The 19747-nt window shown below is 38.3% G+C and overlaps 1 protein-coding gene across 1 annotated transcript in view; it reads left to right on the top strand.

The window, feature by feature from the left end:
• Positions 1-19747, top strand: part of LOC140241723 (calcium/calmodulin-dependent protein kinase type 1D-like) — a 164595-nt gene that overhangs the window by 118740 nt on the left and 26108 nt on the right. Inside the window, exons 5-6 of the mRNA XM_072321473.1 lie at positions 3573-3772; positions 6553-6665. Coding sequence (XP_072177574.1) covers positions 3573-3772; positions 6553-6665 — 313 coding nt within the window. The remainder of the gene's footprint in view (positions 1-3572; positions 3773-6552; positions 6666-19747) is intronic.

A 19747-nucleotide genomic window follows, 5' to 3' on the forward strand; every position in this document is an offset into this window, starting at 1 on the left:
AACATCAGAGCCATAAAGAATTAATGACAGCAATCTTTGTCATTCTCTGTGCTTCAGAACACTAAAGATGTAGAAGAGGGATTAGTAATTATTTTTCTAGTGAAAAAAATCAATATAATCTAAAATATAATACAGTAAATTCTATTCATTTCTGGCCAGTTTCTTTCTGTTTGCATTTGTTTTTTTGTTTTTTTTAAGATTAGAAATAAAAAATTAAAGATTTTTTGTTAAAGATTACTAGCAAGGTGGGATAATCCTGTCTGAAAACAGATTCGCTGCATTTTCATTTTTTTTTTCAGTTTTAAAGTCATCATCAAATAGAGCAAAATAGAATACTTTCAATGATACCACACCCATTGCTTAACAAGAAATATTTTTGCAGATATCAAATCACATAACTTTCATCTTCAACTTTCAACTTCATATTTCATTTCCATCAAATAAACAGGGAAAGTTATATACAATGCATTAACGGAACATATTTGTAACGATTTCAAAAAACGTACATGTGATCACGAGTAACAACACAAATTCATTTTCTAAGGTATATACATATGCATAATGCAAGGATTGGAATGGAAATGGAGGGTCCCACTTAACAGCACAGCTTGTAGGGTATGGGACCCTCGGATATGTGATATACATATATCACATAGATCACATATATTTTTTTTTCTTTTTAATATCTCATACATGTATACATTTATGACAATGGATACATGTGTTTTTGCTTTCAAATTTTTGTTAGATTCATGTGCCTAGCATATCATGAATAACATACCATCTTTTACTGCATTTACATATTTAAAAAAAAAACACCATCATTTGCACACTTCTCTTTTCAGTGGTGACATGGATTGTTTTTGTGTATCTTTTTTCCATTTTTGGAGGTCCTTTCACCGAATTCACATTTATTTTGGGTTTAGGTTTCCTTTAAATCTGATCAGTTTTGGTCAACTTAGGATATCTCTCAACATCTGTCTTGATTTATTTATCCCTACGGCTGTGTCTCTTGCTGCTGACTTTATAATAATATAATAATAGCTGGTTTTTATATAGCGCATTTCACACACTTCAGGGTTTCAATGCGCTTTACAGACTATTATTACCCCGGTCACTGGATACATTATCAACCAGCACTAACAGTGCTCATTCTCCACTCCCTGGGGAGCATTCCAGCCAGTCGCAGCCATTTTTACAGGCGCGCACATGCTTATCAACCAACATAAGCTTTCTCATCCTACCGGGTACCCATTTATACTCCTGGGTGGAGAGCAGCAATGTGGATAAAGTGCCTTGCTGAAGGGCAAACGTGTCGGGCTTGGCATGGGCTCGAACCCACGAACCATACCACGCTCATGTCGTTCACAGACGAGCGCTCTTATCCACTCAGCCACGACACCTCCACTTTGAATCAAAGTTTTTTTAACCAGCGTCCCTTTGCTTCAATGTCTTTAGTTTTTTTTTTTTTAATATGAAGCAGTAGTTTGTCAGTGATGATACCATACTATTTTTGTTTTGTGCATTGTGCATGTTAATGGCATTGTGAAGACTTACTTCCATAGTGTTTGAGATCTCTCCCTCGTGATGCGTTTCACTTAAAAACAAAACAAAAAATATGAAAAAATGTAGACACGTGTCTAAACAAGTGCGTCAATGGTGGTTAAGTGGTATCGGTAGCTGACTCCCACCTTTTTTTTTTTCTTTATTTTTTGCATTTAATTCAAAGTGCCACACCCTTCATTAAACTAGCATAACAATACCAGAGTGTTCCTCCTTCATCTGATCAGCCTGTTGCGTCTGTGGTTTTCTGTTGACGTGGTTAAAACTGACGTCGATATCATGCAAAGCCCGATCGTTGTCAACACACCCGTGTGCGCACACACATACACACACACACACACATGCACTCGTAGACGAACGCACACCCATACACCCAGCCGGTATTGGCTCCTTATCAGCGCCTCCATGACTTCAATTATGTGCGTAAATGGGTGGGTGTAATTCCACTCCCGAGAGGATCATCTTTAGCTTGTCATCCTTTTGAACTCACTCTCTTCATCTCCTTCTCTCCATCTCTCTCTCTTTCTATCTATCCTTATCTCTTTCTTTCCCCATCTCCTGTCTATCTATCTCTCTCTCTATACCTATGCATCTCTTTCTCTCTCTCTCTCTCTCAGAAGCCATATGCCCTTCTCTCCTCTTCTTCATATTTTAGTAGTGCAAAGTGTATCCTTATTGCCGCTGATTGAGATTTATGACGGGAGTGTCCAATTGCAGTGTGGCAGTGGTCCCTGGTCATTCATTATCCTGTTGGGCCCTGCTGTGACCGTTCGTGGTGCGGACAATTATGGTCCGGAGTGGTGTGTGAGGCCATACAGTATGCTGACGCAAGCAAGCGGGGGAAGTGAGCCCGCAGCGATAAATTGTGCATGTAATTGTGTATGAATGTGTCTATGTGTGTGTGTCTGTGCGTGTGTGTGTTTGATGAAGGTGTAGGAGGGTGCCATTAATGCATGTGTGGGGCAGTATGTGTAGTTGTAGTGTATACCGTAGGTTGCTCTTACGTGTACTCATAGACTTTGTGTATGTGTTTGTGTTTGTGCGTGTGCTTGTGTGAGTGTTATGATATATGTGTGTGTTTATTAAAAAACTGCATCTAGTCAATTCTTCCAGCATGTCAGCATCATTTTTCTTGAACTCTTATGACCTCAAATGTAACAAAGCATTTCATACAATGCTTTCAAATGGAGAGCAAGCCTGGTAGAACCCAGAGGTTGAGAGGGGTCAGTTACATCTCAATTCAGTATTAGAGTATGCCAACATCCTCACAGTAGCATGTGTTTGTTATATTTTGAAACCAACATGCATCTGTGTATCTTACAATGAAAACTTTAACAGCCTTACACTATCACAACTTTTAAGTGTTATATTTCAGTGAAATGATGAGCCAAAGTTATGAAATAGGTTAGGGCCTACTTCAGGATATTTTTACTCACTTTCAGTCAATCTTACACTAAGGGAACTGATGTTTGAGGATTAAGTACTCTTATCAACTGCAGCAAAATCTGTGTGTACATTGAGCTCATATTGGGATACTCCATTCCATAAAACCCCTTCTCACTAGACAGTGATTCGGCTACAATCCTCAAAAATGGACAAAATGTGACATATTGTAGCTTGATCATTTAAAAAATCTTCACCATTCCATCTTGAGTGTTTTTGGAATGTCAAGGCTGACCGCCATCTATCTGGTAGTGACAAAAATGTTGAACATGTCCAAAACTTCCAAAGCGAGAGCTAACCTTGTTTGTTTTTGTTCAAAAATGAATAGTGCTTCCCTGCCCTCCCTCATTCCCAGACCTGTGTGCAATATTCTTTCATCAAGTTGGTCAGGAATTAGTCAATCATGAACACTTTTTCAAGATATTGTGAATTTGTTGCAAGCACAAGGAATTTGGAATCTCAAAGGCAAAAGAATATGCGTCTAACGTTCCATAGGAATCGTTCTCGTGTTTTCGTATTCTTCTAAAACATCTTTCTTTTTTTCCCCTTTCCCTCTTACCCAACAGCCAGAGAATCTACTATTCTACAGTCCCGACGAAGATTCCAAGATCATGATCAGCGACTTTGGTCTGTCGAAGATTGAGGGTCAAGAAGGCATGTCAACAGCGTGTGGCACACCGGGTTACGTCGCGCCGGAAGTTCTCAAGCAGCTAAATTATGGGAAGGAGATCGACATCTGGTCAATAGGCGTCATCACATACATTCTGTGAGTCTGCATTTAGAGTTTAGACAACCCTTTGTCAAGCTTTATGATGGTCGTGCAGTGACAATGTAGGCATTTTTTTAAAAAGTGATTTATCAGATTTACCCTTGGAAGAAACATATTTTACTTTTATTGAGTTTGGGGAGGGAGTGGGCATGTCTAAGGAGCTACCTGCATAAGATGCGGTACATATCTCTCCGATATATACATTATTGTACTGTAAAGCAACAAATATATCCACTGCTTGAAATGTTTGCAAATTGGAGTCAATGGCCTTTTTTGTGGCATGAAATTTTCACAAATTTCCACTGAAATCAGATACGTAGTAAAGACGAGGACTTTCGCATGCATTTTCATTTCACGAATCATAGCCTTCATGAAATTTGAGAAATTAAAATGCAGGCAAACATTTGGGGTTTTACGGTATACAAATAAACTCATCCTGTAATTCTAGAAGAGTTTTGTGAGATGTAGACAAACTTCACAAATAATCTAGAGAAGCAGTATCTATTTCAACATATTTTCACTTTTAGAGCATAATGGAAAAACACTTGACTTAACCTCTTTCAGAAACAGGCAGAATGATATTATCCTAGACATATGTTATAGTAATGAGTTGAGTCAATATGTACATTTCATAAAAAATAAATGTGTGAATTTTATTGATATTTTCTTCGAATTGTTTTCCATATGTGATGTCACAAAGTATCGCAGTATTCTCATTTAGCGATGGCTGCACCAAAACTTCAAAGACTCGAAACATTTGACTGCCTTGTCCGATTTTCCTCAAACTTTGCTGACTTGTTCTAAATATATTTCCATATTCACTCAATCCACATGCATTTTGGGGTTTCATTCCCCTTTAAATATCTCTTTAATTCCTGATGAGAGAATATAAGAATCTTCTCGATATAGGACATGTTTTTGCTCATTTAGATTCATGTAGAGTAGAAGTGTCTCCCTTATTTTATTGCTGTTTGGAAACCTCCATATTTTGATTAATGAATGTTACAGCTGCCTAGTACAAAGATTGATGGTAATACAGACAAGAGGATAAAAGAAGTAGTTTAAAAATGATCAGGAACATTTCAGAAATAGTGTTGATAAGCATATACTGATTTAAATGACCATTTTGATATTTCTCATTTGCAAATTTCAACTAGTTTTTATTCCATCACACTTTCTTAAAGTGAATTTTTTTATCATCTCTGTACAATGCACTCTTGTGATTTTACAAGTAGGCCCTGAAACCTTGAACCCATGTCCTTGATAAAATTAGATTATTTTTCATCTTACTCTTCCAGTCTTAATACCATATGCAGGAATGTTTTCTTCATTTGGGGTTAGGTTAGCAAAGACAGTGTAAGATCATTTAAACATGCCAAGTGCTAAAGCTATCAACTATGTGAAACACATATTTCATTGTGGTATGCAAACAATTTCTTCTCCCCCCCCCCCCCAACACGCACAACACATCCTTACGTTAGTACTTTTTTTTTTTTTTTTGCTCATTGTATCACAGTTTCCTTCAAAGCACGCTAGCATGCTTAATGTCAACAAAGAGAGGCGGCAATTCATGTAAATATCTGCTCTGGTTTAGCCAGACAGTTACAGTATTCTGCCGTTTAGGTCTGCCACATCAATCATGTGTCGAGCTTCCCCGCAAAAGGGTTGTTTAGGAGAGGGTATAGAATACTGTGTGGGACTAAGGGGAATGGAAATTCACAAACTCACCAACTCAACACTATGTGCAGGGGGAAACACAAATAACATGAATGTTTGTTTGACATCAATCTCTCGTCGGCCAGTGCCTGGAAGTAGTGGTCTAACAAAAGAGCAGCAGCGTCGGCAACATTTCCAGCAAATTGTATTTATTTCCCGCTAGAACACCACCCCATATAGGAACACCGCCCTCTGCTGGTGATGTGAAATTAGGATCATAGACAAAGAGTCAACAGTCTGCCTCTTCTGTTGTTGTTGTGTTTGTGGCCTATTTAATGTCCAGGCAAGCTCCATTGCCTTGTGTGTCAAAAAAAAAAGAAAAAAAAAGAAAAATAATGCAGAATATCGGAGCTTGATTTGTAAGCCCATGTTATTTTGTTTATCGTCCATAATAAGGCGAATGCAACTGAAATGACAATTAACCCAAATATTTCTTTACTTGTTTGTTGTTACTTTTATCCCTTTCTGTCTGTTTATTTTGAATGAAATGGTGATCTGTTGATAAAATCTGTAATAAATTTTTGAGCAAAATTTAACAAATGGGATGGTGATGTTTTTCAAAGCCACTATACATTTCATTTTTTTTTTTATTACAGAAGGACATAAGACATCTTCAGTCTTGAGATATATATAATATAAAGAGACTATCTCAAGTGTTTCTTTAAGCACATTTATAGAGGGACTTTGTGAGTACATTAAGGTTGTTGACAGTAACTCTTTTTGTCCTCTTATGCTCTTTTGCTTATTTCATCACTGTACCTTATCCAGGGCTCGAAACTAATGGTGGCCCGGTGGCCCGGGGCCACCAAAAACGCACATCGGGCCACCAAAATTTCAGAAATGAAGACTTTGGTGGCCTGATCGGGCCACCAAAAAAGGTCAGATGTTTGCCTTTGGGCCACCAAAAATAAAAGTTAGTGTGGAGCCCTGCCTTATCAATACCAAGATGTTAATGCCATATCGTGGGACACAGTTGAAAAGAGGCATGATGAGTTGGAATGAAATGAGGGCTAATGTAACTTAAAAGTTGTGTTTATCTGTTGTCTTTCTATTCTGTGTAGACTGTGTGGTTATCCTCCGTTCTACGATGAAAACGACTCCAAGCTCTTTCAGCAAATCATGCGAGGTGACTACGAGTTTGACTCTCCGTACTGGGACGATATTTCAGATTCAGGTGAGTGTTTCCCTTTAAGCTCAACTCGCTCTAGTCAAGCGTTGACGGGCTTCTGCTGCACAGCTCTGTATTGTCTTATCTGCAATCTGTGTTGGTCTATGATATTTAGAATGTTCCGATCTCTCACTTCTGTTCATTTCTGCTCAAGTTATATCTCCTCAGAAGGCATAATGTACATTGTCTGTGTAACCCTATGTTCATTTTATGCAGATGTGTTAGTAATTTTTTTTTTCCTTCAGGGGGGGGGGGGGAGGCTGGACATGGTAGTTGGAAAGAATGTATGGGTACATAAGTATCTCTTTATTTTACAATCAGTAATAATGACAGAATTTTGTACATACAAACTGAAAGCATACTTTTGTTATATGCTGCATAAGATGTCAGTCATACTATCATGTACTTGTAGTTTTACTGAGATAAAAATACTTGCTCGGTTAAAGGGGAAGAGCAATGCTTCATGCTAAGCAGTGAATTACAACTGCCATACAAACCATTTCACTGATTAAACCATGGAATAATTTGTAAAGACTTAAGGTATTATTTGTTGTGATTAAACCCCAACTCTGAGACAGTCAACATTTCACTTATTAATGAATATGGAATGCAAATGTTGATACATAGGGCCTACTTTTGTTTGTATACCTCCATAATGTGTTCATGTATTTCAGTATTCATTCACTAACATTTGCCTAGTGATTATGTCAAGGCAATAAAAGTCATGGTTAAAGTGTGTAACAGCATCATGCCAAAGAGGTGTGTAACTACTGGTTTCCTGTAGTTCCAGTGTTTTACTGTAATTCAGTGTGCACTTGCGAAAAGTTACAGACGGCAAAAATTGTATTTGCCTGCAAGTCAGCAAGGGGAAAACCTGACATTAGCAGTGTGGAGTATGGAGGCAGTGTTTATTTTAGAACTGCATACAGAGATGGCAAAAATGTTTAGAGTCAATCAAACCAGGTAAATGCCACAGCTGTTTTCAGGTTGTGAGGAAATATGATACGTCGATGTGACAACATCCTCAATGTTAACGACGGGTTGTCATGTTAATCTGAAACCACATAACTCAAACACATTAGGCAAGAACCAGATGTCTCCGTCCCTGGTCAGTATCTGACCAGTGTGACATTTGAAGGATGATGAGACGGCTCTCCTGTGCCAACGCCGTCCGTCATTTGTTACATAACCGATTAGCAGGCTGTCCACTTGTCCATCAATCATCCAAAGAGAACATCATTTAATATTCCTTATCCATTTATTTGTTGCAAGAGTAAATATCCAGGGGCGTGTTTGCTATGATTCTCTATCGGGAGGTACGGTCGCAGCCAACACAACTCGTAGACGCTGCGCCAGAATAGTGCATATGGCTGAGTCATGCCAAGTTGTACGTAAGATCATCTTCTTTATGGAACTAGTCTGTCTCTTACTCCTGGTCTTCTATTCCTTCTCATTCTTCTCTTGCTTTTCATCACTATTTCCATATCTGTTTCATCAGTACCATCAGTACTGAAGCAGTTGTGATAGAAAGAACCAAGTTCTTCTCTCTTTGGAAAGCGTTACTCCAAAATCCTCTCCCAGCCGTCACCACTGGCTTTGTATTGTTCTCATGTATCCTCAGCCCTCTGAAAACCCTTCACAACCCATCCCACAATATGTTTAGATGATTAACAACTAGCACTGCATTAGCATGGTCAAGTTTTGTGAATGAACTGAAAGGTCTATCCCTTTTGCATACATGTATGGAAAATTGAGACACGTTCTCGATAAAGCAACTACAGAAAAACTGGTTCATGCGTTTATTTTTAGTCATTTGGATAACAATAATGGTTTGCTCATTGGAGTTCCTGACTCTCAGCTGAAAGGACTCCAACGGATACAAAATTCAGCCGCAAGGCTTGTAACCCGCAAAAGGAAATTTGATCATATAACTCCCATTCTTCGTAGTCTTCATTGGTTGCCCATAAAAGCTCGTATCAGGTTTAAGGTTTTGACCCTTGTTTTCAAATGTTTACATGGAAATGCCCCTGTATATCTCAGTGAACTCATCAAGCCATATCATCCTGGTCGTAATCTGTGCTCAAAATCAAAAAATATCCTCTCTGAAATAAGTGTCAAATCTATGACATTTGGTGATAGGGCTTTTGGAAAAATGGCACCGTCATTATGGAATAATCTTCCTCTCACTGTTAGATGCATTACAGATTTTGATAAATTCAAATCTGTGTTAAAAACTCACCTTTTTGATAATTGTTGATTATATGTTTGAATAGAGAAATATGTGATTTTGTTTTCATTAATTTTGTACACGCATAGAGACTATCTTATGGTATTATGCATTCTAAGAACTGACTATTATTATTATTATTATTATTATTATTATTGTTATTATTATTATCATTATGTATGCTGATTTTTATTTTTTCTTTGTCACCCATCAGTCAAATATCTAACTTCCCTCTTGTTATGGTATATGTACTGCTTTCCAGGGAAAATCATACACACCCAGTAAATGCTTTCTTAATGAGATACTGTACGAGCTGAAATTTTCGCGTACAGATATTTTCGCAAATTGCTACTTGGCGGACATTTTCGCGTGTTGTTAGTTTCGCGGTTGCGAGGGTCTAACAGAACTTAGTTAATTGCGCGTTGTTATTTTCGCATGTTGTTATTTTCGCGGTTCACAGGCGATTCGCGAAATTCGCGAAAATAAAACCACCGCGAAAATTTCAGCTCGCACAGTATCTCTTCAAGCTGTAAATGGGCCCATTTTTGGTTTTAAAGAAAGCACCAGCAACCCAGGATGCAATGTGATTGAAGGCTGCACTACCTTTTAATCGGGTAAATTTAGATAGAAGATTCAATGATGTCACTTCCACAATGCGAGGAGCTGGGTCTTGGAGCTGAGATACCAAAGATGTTTTGTCTTTGCTATGGCAACCTGTCGCCATGGTGTTTGTGTGGCATGACTTAGCGAGATAAAAGTCCTATTAGGCGCGCCACACTCTCCAACGTGTAATTAGGATGTGTGACGTGTGCCTAGCTAATGGACAGGACTCCGCAGTAAATATCATTCTCTTGAGTGATTCTAATTCACCAAATTCAGGTGTCTTGCAGATGCAGCTCCAGGTATAATGTTGAATATGCACACTGTAAATTCTTTGCAAATGTATGTGAGTGCACGTATTGTAAGGTCTGTATATTTTCCTGCAATGAATTAGGGCACCAAGCAATGTACCCTTCGAGGGACTGTGTTATAGTGTCTGCCGTGTGATTTATATGAGTGCAAATAGGAAGATTAGCGTGTAAGTCATGGAGGTTCACTTCAGAATTGAATAGGCCTACGTCTAACATAGAAAAGGAGCTTGATCAGTAATCATCATACATCCTCAAGATCGAAGGATGCTGAACATACTCACGTGTATTTTGCAAGATATTCTAATCTCAGCATCATAATGGATATCATCTAACCTCATGCAGGGTTCCCACTGTCGTGCAATCTGCTATGCATGCAACGATTGGCATTATAGGAGCTGATGGTGGAATTTTGTATTATTGTCTATTACAAATATGCACCATGATTGAAATCTTGGTCTTAATTGTGAAGTAATCCTGGCGATCTTATCAGATCTTATCAGACATTGAAGTCAGTCATGGGAAGTCCAGCGATATAGATTACGCGGTAAATTATTCAGAATGACAGTTTGCTACTTTACACAGAACTTGTGCTTTGATTTTTTGTTGTTGAAAGGAAGCATTTTGATAGATGATAATTTAAAGGTAATTTCATAATACATTTTTTTAAAGTCTGTTTTTGCATTAAAGTGATTTTTCAGTCATGTGAATGAGTATCAGTTTTAGAGTTAGCCATAAACAAACAAAAAAAATACACTAGTGCTGAAGTCTTCTGAACTTACATTAAAAATGTGTGTGTGTGTGTGTGTGTTTTTAAAGTTAATTCTGCCACTGTGTACATTGGAATATACATACATACATTAGTATAAGAATTTACACATATAGACAGAGATACATGCATACATATGTGCATACATACATGAATACACAAACACAGAAATATGTACATAGATGTATAGATAGATTGATTGAAAAATGGATAAAAGATAAATTGATTTCCGAGTACAGTATTTAAAATTTCCTAAACTTTACTCTGTTTTTCAATGTGTGGTTGCTAAAACGTGCACGAATCGTGCACAATCCTTGACTGTAGATGATATTCTTAGATTGTATGTTGTATTCTTACACTGAGCCATTGGGACTGTAAGGACAGTGTGTCTTGAATCAGCTTCAAATGGAGGAGATTTCAATCGAAAGTGGCGACTGTCCCCCACTGTTTCAGGCCCATCTTGCTGCATCCTTGTGAGCCCTGCCGAAAGTGAGGCATAATACCCATCTCATTATAATGATGGTTGCAGTATGGACATTTTATAGATAGCACATTTGCCTTGTGATTTTTGTTGTATTTGCTCTTTGTCCCACCCCCACCCCCCCCCCCCCCATCTGCCGCTCTGCAAATCTCGTGGTGCGGCCCGTGGCAATTTAGCGTATCAGCTTTGGGTTCGTTTCGAAACGGGAGCGCCGGCGCGCGGTTATTTATGGCGAGATCAAACGTAACATCTGAGCAGTCGGCAGGGGCGATGCGCTGTCAGGTGTGTGGGATGCGGACATCATCGTGATTAACTGTGGTGGCATCGTGATGTGCCGTGTTTTGGTAGTGACAAGAAAACATTTGTGCCTAGATGGGCCTCATTATGACCACATTTGTGATTGGGGGGGGGGGGGGGAGGTAGAGGTGGGGATTTATTAACCCCTCAAATCCTAGGGGAATCTTGCTGCAAAAAGTCTTTATCTGGTCAGTCATCAAATTGGCAGTTCTGAGTTTTCTCTGCATATCTTTGTATTTTGTAGAAAGATGAAGTAAAACTGGCTTATTTCATTAAAGGACAAGTCCACCTTCATATTAAGGATTAAGAGAATGCAGCAATATTAGTAGAATACATCAGTGAAAGTTTGAGGAAAATCGGACAATCCGTTCAAAAGTTATGAATTTTTAAAGTATTTGCACAGTCACTGCTGGATGAGAAGACTACTACAGTTTATGATGTCACATGCATACAACGATATAAAGAAAATAAAAAGAGAATTTCACAAAACTTTACTTTTTGAATAAAAGTTCATATTTCTTTGACTTATTACTGACATATGTTAAGAGTAATATTATTCCCCCTGCCTTCTGAAAGACAGAAGTCGAGTATTCTTTCGTTGTGCAAGAAAAATGGAAATATGTTGAATTTTCTTTATTCTTTCTTTATATCGTTGCAACACATGTGACATCACAAGCTATGATAGTCTTCTCATCCAGTCGTGACTGTGCAGAAACTTAAAAAGTTCATAACTTTTGAACGGATTGTCTGATTTTCCTCAAACTCTCACTGATGTGTTCTACTAATATTGCTGCATTCACTAAACCCACATGTCTATGAAGGTGAACTTGTCCTTTAAATCCAAACCAAATCCGAAAAATATAAAACCTTATTAGTTTCAGATGGAAACAACGACTTTAAACCGTTTTGAGATGTATTGCCAATTCAAGGATCCCTTAGAAATTTAGTGATTTGGCATCTTTAGATAATTGTGCATCAAATGTAATGCCATATGATGAAAGTAGGGCTCAGTTTAAACACTTTGATATAAGTTATGGTAGTGAGACATAGAAATGTGATTTATGCAACTTGATGGCTACAAATTTGCAGTTGCTATTCTTTGAATTTTTGGGCACTTTTAGTTCGGAGTGGCACAGAAAACTCCATAGCATTATACATACTGTCCAAAGTCCTTTGTAGAGAGAGGGTTAAAAAGTCACTTCACTTCACTTCACATAGCCTTATCCAAGACTGTTCAATGACTGTAAATGTCCATTGAAATGTACAATTTGTGTTCATTTCTGCACTCCTCAACGGGAAACTGTCCTCATGGAGTATTTTAAAGAGATTACTGGCAGTTTGGGACCAGAAATTTAAGCAGTCTCCACAGTTTCAATATCTGTGGCTTTATTGAGTTTGGCACTCTCAGACTCTTGAGATATTAGGTTTGCACTTGACTGTGATTTGTATTCAACCTGCCATCAATATGCCATTCATAGGAAATGTTGCTAATTTTGAGTTGTTCATGACACCATAAGAAATGTAATGGTTTGGATTTTGTTTTAGGTTGTGTCTGTGTGTGTGTGGACAAACTGTAGAGCTCTGCAGAAGTGATAATGACAGAAAATTGAGTCTGTGGCCTGTTAAGAATTATGTTGATCCCTGTTCAGTTCATTTTCATTTTCCAAAAGAGCAACAAATATAGATAGATACAGCTGTATTTTTCTATGTTGATGGTAAAATACAAGTACAAGTAACTAAACATTAATTTTGATTAGTTTTAGACATTTAAACATAGATAACATCCATTTCTACTGACTTTATTATAACTACTGCATTGCCTACATTGAGGATAAATCACTCTGTTTATGAAAATCCCAAGTAATTAACCTCCCCCCCCCCCCCTTAGCCCCACCAATATCCCGGGGGTTTAGCCTTATCTAGCACCACTCTACTCTCATTGGTTTTGGGTAAAGTGGACTAGCCCTACTGATAGTAGGGGACTATCTAGCACCTCATATTGTTCGGGTTAGCACTGCAATTGCAGTTTTAAGAATGCCAGTGAGAGCAGAATCAGAGCTAGTCTGGGGTTAAAGAAGCTGATGATAACAGGTTGCGTTACAGCCAATCCAAAGCAAGATGGTCATAAAAACTCAATTCCACAACTTGATTACAGTGATGTCAAAGCAGTACTTTGTTTATTTTTTTAAAGGCTCAGTATGTATAGTCTTGCAAGCAGATGTAGCAGGCTTCTTCAATGATAATGATAGTTTATTGAATAGATGTTGAGTGCCAAATAAGTGGTAAATGGCTGGAATGAGTATTGTAATATTTGTGTTTATTCTCTGACTAGATTTTAAAAGAATGTTAAAAAAAAATAATTTCTCATGAATATTCACAGAGCCTGGATGGTCCAGGGATAACGATTTCATGCGAGAACAGGAGAAATTTTTGTTTTTGGCCCTTGAATCATTGACAATATATGATCCTTCAAATGCAAGTGAGAAAAGAGGCTAAGAAAACCAAGTGACAGAAGGACTATAAATAGCTTCATTGTCATAGTTGTGTTTTTAGCCGTGTTGTCATCAGCAAGTTAATCAGTCATTCTCTAAACCCTTCTCAATCGGACACAATGTTTTCATCCTGAAAGGTGGGGGAGGGGGAATACTAGGGCAAAAGGTTACTAGGGATTTGCGCGCCAGCCTCTCCGCCCACTTTCTCCACCCACCAACTCCACCCATCTGCTTACTCATTATGTAAATGAGCCACGCCCACACAAGTTTACCGTATGATAGTTATCGCTAATGTCTTTAGACTGTCTTAAGAATAAGGATAGAGGACAAGCAGTGAAACCACGATAAGCTTGAGAGCCGATGTGTACCCGGCAAGGATGCTGTTGATGTCTCCTTTTACACTTTGTGTTCGGAGTCAACTGGTTGTATCGAGGGGTAAGCATTTTTTTAGGTCACAGATGATGACTGGTATATCTATTCTTATCTGGATTGCAAAGACATGTCCATTACTTCTTCCAGCGTTAATAATGGGGGGGGGGGGAAACAACTTGTAGCTGCACAATTCAAAGTGTTTTGAAGGTACGCAATATCCAACAAAGTTTCACTCAATCATTCACTTTTAAATGGTTCCACAAAGCTGTCCCAAGTTTTTTTAAACCATTTCTACATTGTATCAAGTAATGTGATCTGTTATTCGAAAAAGAAAATGCATGACATTAGGAAATGCTTACAGGTGTGTAACCCCATATTGGAGAGTCTCCTTGCTGTAATTTTCTCACATGAAACCAATGTAGGTTATATCTGGTGCTGTAGGATAAGCAGGATGACAAGGAAGATATACCTTCCACAGTGAATTTGGTGATTAGCCTGACAGACTGACAATTTTCATGGTCCCATAACCTGAAAGAGGTATGTCCAGACTTTAAAGGGAGAAATCTGTGGATCCCGAAATGGTATTTTCACAATTTGTGTAGATACCTTCTGAATGGCTGACCGGAATTCTTTCCATAAACTTGTTACATCATCCCTGTAGATGCATATCCCCTAGTGTAAAAATTGCTGCAAGGTAAAAGGGGACTTTTCTTGAGTCATATGAGTACCTCTCTACTTCGAATAATCCACATCAGTGAGAATTTACCGTTTTTACCAAGATAATTGCAGTCAATTTTCTTTTGAGTGTAATTCTAGCTTCATTTTTTGTTTGTTTCTTGGGTTTTTTTTTTTAGCATGGGAGTTGATGAATGCATGCCTTTCGACCCAAGTTCGTGCTGTACATTGTGATGTTGTAATGAGTAGTAATGGAAGGTTGAAGCCATTTGTGGAAGTATGCCATGGAGATGTCTGCCAAATGAATTATTTTGTTCTGCTAGCTGGAGTCTTCTCCTTGATATATGTATTTCATTTGCAAGGCTCGCTAGATGCTGGGATCTCTGTCATGTGGAATATTAGGGGTGATGCCTCAGCTTCAATCTCGTTATATTCATCATTTCCACCGCAGGGCACTGTAGGATTGCAATATTAGGTGGCTGTTTCATTAACGAGACAGTCATAACAATATTTCCCTCCAGCAAGGAGCGAGGATGGAGGAAGAAAAAACAAGAGAAAGAGAACAACAACAAGAACAACAGAGAGATAATAAAGAGTATGATAGAAGAGAATAGATAGAGACAAAGAAAAAGAAAAGAAAAGAGGCAGAAGTGACATAATGAGTGGTGTGATGATAGAAGAATATTCCGTAGATGCAAGGAGAAAGAACGATGGGGGCGAGAGAAAGAAAAGAGATCTGAGCAAGAAGTATCCTCAGTCAGTCGATCATATTCACAAGAATATTACATGCAAGAAAGGAGAGAGAGATAGAGAGATATGTAGTGAGAGAGAGAGAGAGAGAGTTATATAAGCAGTGATTTGATAATGTTCTCAAATTATTTTCTCAACTCCCATTGAAGAGAATATCTGCTGATGCAGAAAATAAGAAGCATAGTTGGGACTAGGGACTTTATCGCCAAAATAGCTGTATGAAGATGAAATGGCTTCTCATGTATAGTGATTTTCAACATGATCAGCCAGGGATGGGGGTGGGGGGGGGGGGGGGGAGGAGGAGAGGGATAGATACTTGAAATTAGAGATGAAATAAACTCTCTGAATCATAGGCAGTCGGGACCCATCAAGTAACAATCAAAGAGTGATCCGAAGTCCTTGGAATGTCAGAAAGAAGGATCAGCATGGTGCTGGCCGAAATTGAGGAACCGAAAGAGACCGAGAGAGAAAGAGATCGAGGGGAGAGAGATGGGAAGGAGAGAGGAAGGGGAGAAAGAGATTTGTAATGAAATTCGTGCTCCAGGGTGCCGTAAATAGCAGTTTGATCTTCACGCTCCGACTGGCAGCGTGTGGTTCCGCGAGGGCCTCCAACCCATCACATGCAAGGGGCTATCATGTCAACATCATCTGCCCGCCACTACCACTGTTGTTGTCAACGTGGCGATGTGCTGCCACTCCATAGCCAAGAACCAAGTTTTAGCCCGCCATTCAGAACAAATCAATCCAAACACCCCTGACATGAGGATATTAAGCCGTTAAAGACCAGTTCAGAGTATACTCTGGCAGGTGTCTATGGGAAATGCTTGTACAGCAAAATCAGCCCATCCTCAATGGGTTAAAGGCGAGAAACCCTCCATAGTAAGCCTTCTCAGTTTCCTTCAGGTTTACCATCTGCAGATGGTACTCTTCGTGAGAAAAGCATCGTCTAAATTTGGGTATCAAACTGCCTTTGAAGGGTTGCATTACTGCATTCAGCTGTTAAATGGTCTAAAATAGGCTTTAAACTACCAATCCCACACTTTTGTTTTTATTTTGCTTGTGTTGTGTTTGTGTTAAGTATCTGTTGGTTCTATGGAAGTCAAAGCTGTGACTCCTAAGTTACTTTTGAATGGTAAAGTGTTACGAGTTTGTAAATGAGTCAGTGAAACTTTCAATAATACTTTTGGGTAAAAAAAAGAATTAGGAAGTTACAGCTTCTAAAATCAAGTGGTTACGAGCAAATAATGATTTAATTAGAGACAAGTTGTTCAGAATTTTCCATCTACCTTGTACACAGAATGTATGATTTTTAAACATCTGTTTTTAGTGTACTTTCTAGAGTTATCTAACTTCATATTTGAAGAATACATGTCTGTATGCTATATTTGGTTCCAGTCACATTAGAAGTGCCAATCATTTTTATGCCTCCGCCACGAAGTGGTGCCGGAGGCATTATGTTTTCGGGTTGTCCGTCCGTCCGTACGTACGTCCGTACGCTTTCGTTTACGCGATAACTTGAGTAATATTTACTGGAATTTTACCAAACTTGGTCCAAGTATGAAGTATGATGGGGCAACGATTTGATAAGATTTTGGGTGAAATCGGCTGAAGGTCAAAGGTCAAAGGTCAAGGTCAAATCATGAAATTGTATCCGTTTACGCGATAACTCAAGACTGTATGGAGCAAATTTCACCAAACTTTGTTGGAGGATGATGTATGATGGGACAATTACTTGATGAGTTTTTCAGTGAAATCGGACAGAGGTCAAAGGTCAAAGATCAAGGTCAAATCCTAAAATTTGTCTGTTTATGTGATAACTCAAAACTGGATGAAGCAGCTTTCACCAAACTTGGTCCAAGGATGATGTATGATGGGACAATTAGTTGAGTAGATTCTAGTGACATTGACAAGAGGTCAAAGGTCAAAAGGTCAAGGTCAAATGCTAAAAATGTTGCTATTTCCCCCATATCTATGCAATGCCCGCAGTTATTTTCTTGAAACTTAGTGTAGACATGTACTACTGCGTAAGGATTCTCCAGAGAGAGTTTCATGTCATAAGGTCAAAGGTCAAAAGGTCAAAAGGTCAAAGGTTAGGTGAAAATGTTGCAATATCACTTTTCTCGCAAATGGTTCAATGTATCTTCATGGAGCATGGTACATATGCATGTACTGACTGGCAGGGATTATCTAGGGAATTTAGGGGTCATGGGTCAATAGTCAGGGGTTCAAAGGTCAAGGTCAACTCCTCAAAATGTTACTACTGTATTTCCCTCATACATGCATACTAGTATATGCAATGATTGCATTATTAGTTTTAAAAGTGTTTAATATATGTACATGTATTACTTGATGGACATTCTCTTGGAAATTTCCAGCCAGAAGGTCAAAGGTCAAAGGTTAAGGGTCAAAGATCAGGTTTAAATGAAAAAAAAAATATTTTGTACTGTAATTACACTCTTTCTTCATACCTTGAAAATTATACTCAATGCATAAACTTATAATAAGGTCGGTCAGAAGTCAAGTAAAAATTTTCAATTCCCCAAATATGTGTACCTGCACTCTTTAATAGACAATTATAGCAAACCCAGTTCGTGGAAAGTGAACATTCAAGATATTTCTGACAAACCTGTTATTTCGATATTTTGCCAGTTATGTGAAACTGTCATCACACATTGTCAAGACATTGTACTATACACCTATTGGGAGAATCATGCATTATGGCGGAGGCATCAGTCGCCGTAGCGACATTTCTAGTTATATATAAAGCATGCAGAGAGTTGTCAAGTACTTGTCAAATATTGTATAACCCACTTGTAATTGTTCTATGATTAAAACACCTTAACTTCTGTACTCTTGGCATGTGTTCAAGATTTTCTCCAGTTTATTGAAATGCCCGAAGCATGAATGGTAATAAATCATAACAAGGCATACAAGAAGACAGTCAAAGCAATGAAGAGTAGAAACATGAAACAACTTAGATACCTGCAAACAATTCATGACCATGACCATAAAGTACAGATGGGTATCTTGCAATTTAGTGCTTGACCTCAGAAAGATAACTTGGGTATGGCTGCTGTGAGTTAATAACAAATTTACACTCCTTATACCGTAGATTAACTTTAAAATGTCACAGATAACTCATCTGAAACACCCACTGATTTACTCAGTGCACAAAAATGGTTACTTGGCAAAAATTAAATCTGATGTAATATGTTATTTTGCTTCTCGTTTTTCATTGTCATCCATCTATACTCCTAGCATTTCTGCCTCCTTTTTCTCTCAATTTCTTCCACATTATCCCCAGAGGTGTTGTATGCTTGTGTTTTTGTGTGCATGGCTGTTCTCTATTCCTTCGTCTCACACATTGACTCTGTCTTTTTATGTTGAATTCTACTACAAAACCATCCCCAATGTTGCAATATTTGTGTGTGTGTGTGTATGAGTGTGTGTGATTAAGATATGTTTGTGCATTTGAATTGAATTTACTGAATACATTATTCTCCGCTTTATAGGGTAATGCCATCAGGTACTCTGTTTAATTGACTTACAAAGTGAAAAACAGTTCCGGATGCATGTTAGATTTATCTGATTATCAGGTAGGCATTCCGAATAAATGGGTAAGAAACTATTTCCAGGGTTTCGCAGAGAAAGCCTCTGAAATTTTATATATAAATTATGTAAGATAGAATGCATAATTATATAGGAATGTAGTTTCAAAATGACTGAGATGTTTATAAGCATGTATGTGGCTTGATGTCAAGACTCTACAGGATGTAAAGTTCTGCTGTGGTAGTTTTTCTGCCACTTTGTAATAAGATCTCTTTCTCCCTTCTTTGATCTTGTCTCCTTCTCTGGCAAACATCATGAACCAGTGTGTGGTTCCCATGCGAGAGACTTCAAGTGATGTCTCGTGACAGAAAGCTAATGCCATCCAAGGCACTTGTGGTGTGTGTGAAAGTGAGATTAGTTTTGCAAACTTTAATCCAGCGCAGTAAGCAAGAAGATGATGAGTAGTTTGACAGGGCAGAGTGATAAATTGCAAGGAGCCTTGATCCCCCTTCAGTCCTTCCCGTATTATCCCTCTAGCTTTGTGCCGAATCTCTCTCGATATGAGGTG

This window comes from Diadema setosum, chromosome 2 (assembly GCF_964275005.1).
Source record: "Diadema setosum chromosome 2, eeDiaSeto1, whole genome shotgun sequence".
Taxonomy (NCBI): domain Eukaryota; kingdom Metazoa; phylum Echinodermata; class Echinoidea; order Diadematoida; family Diadematidae; genus Diadema; species Diadema setosum.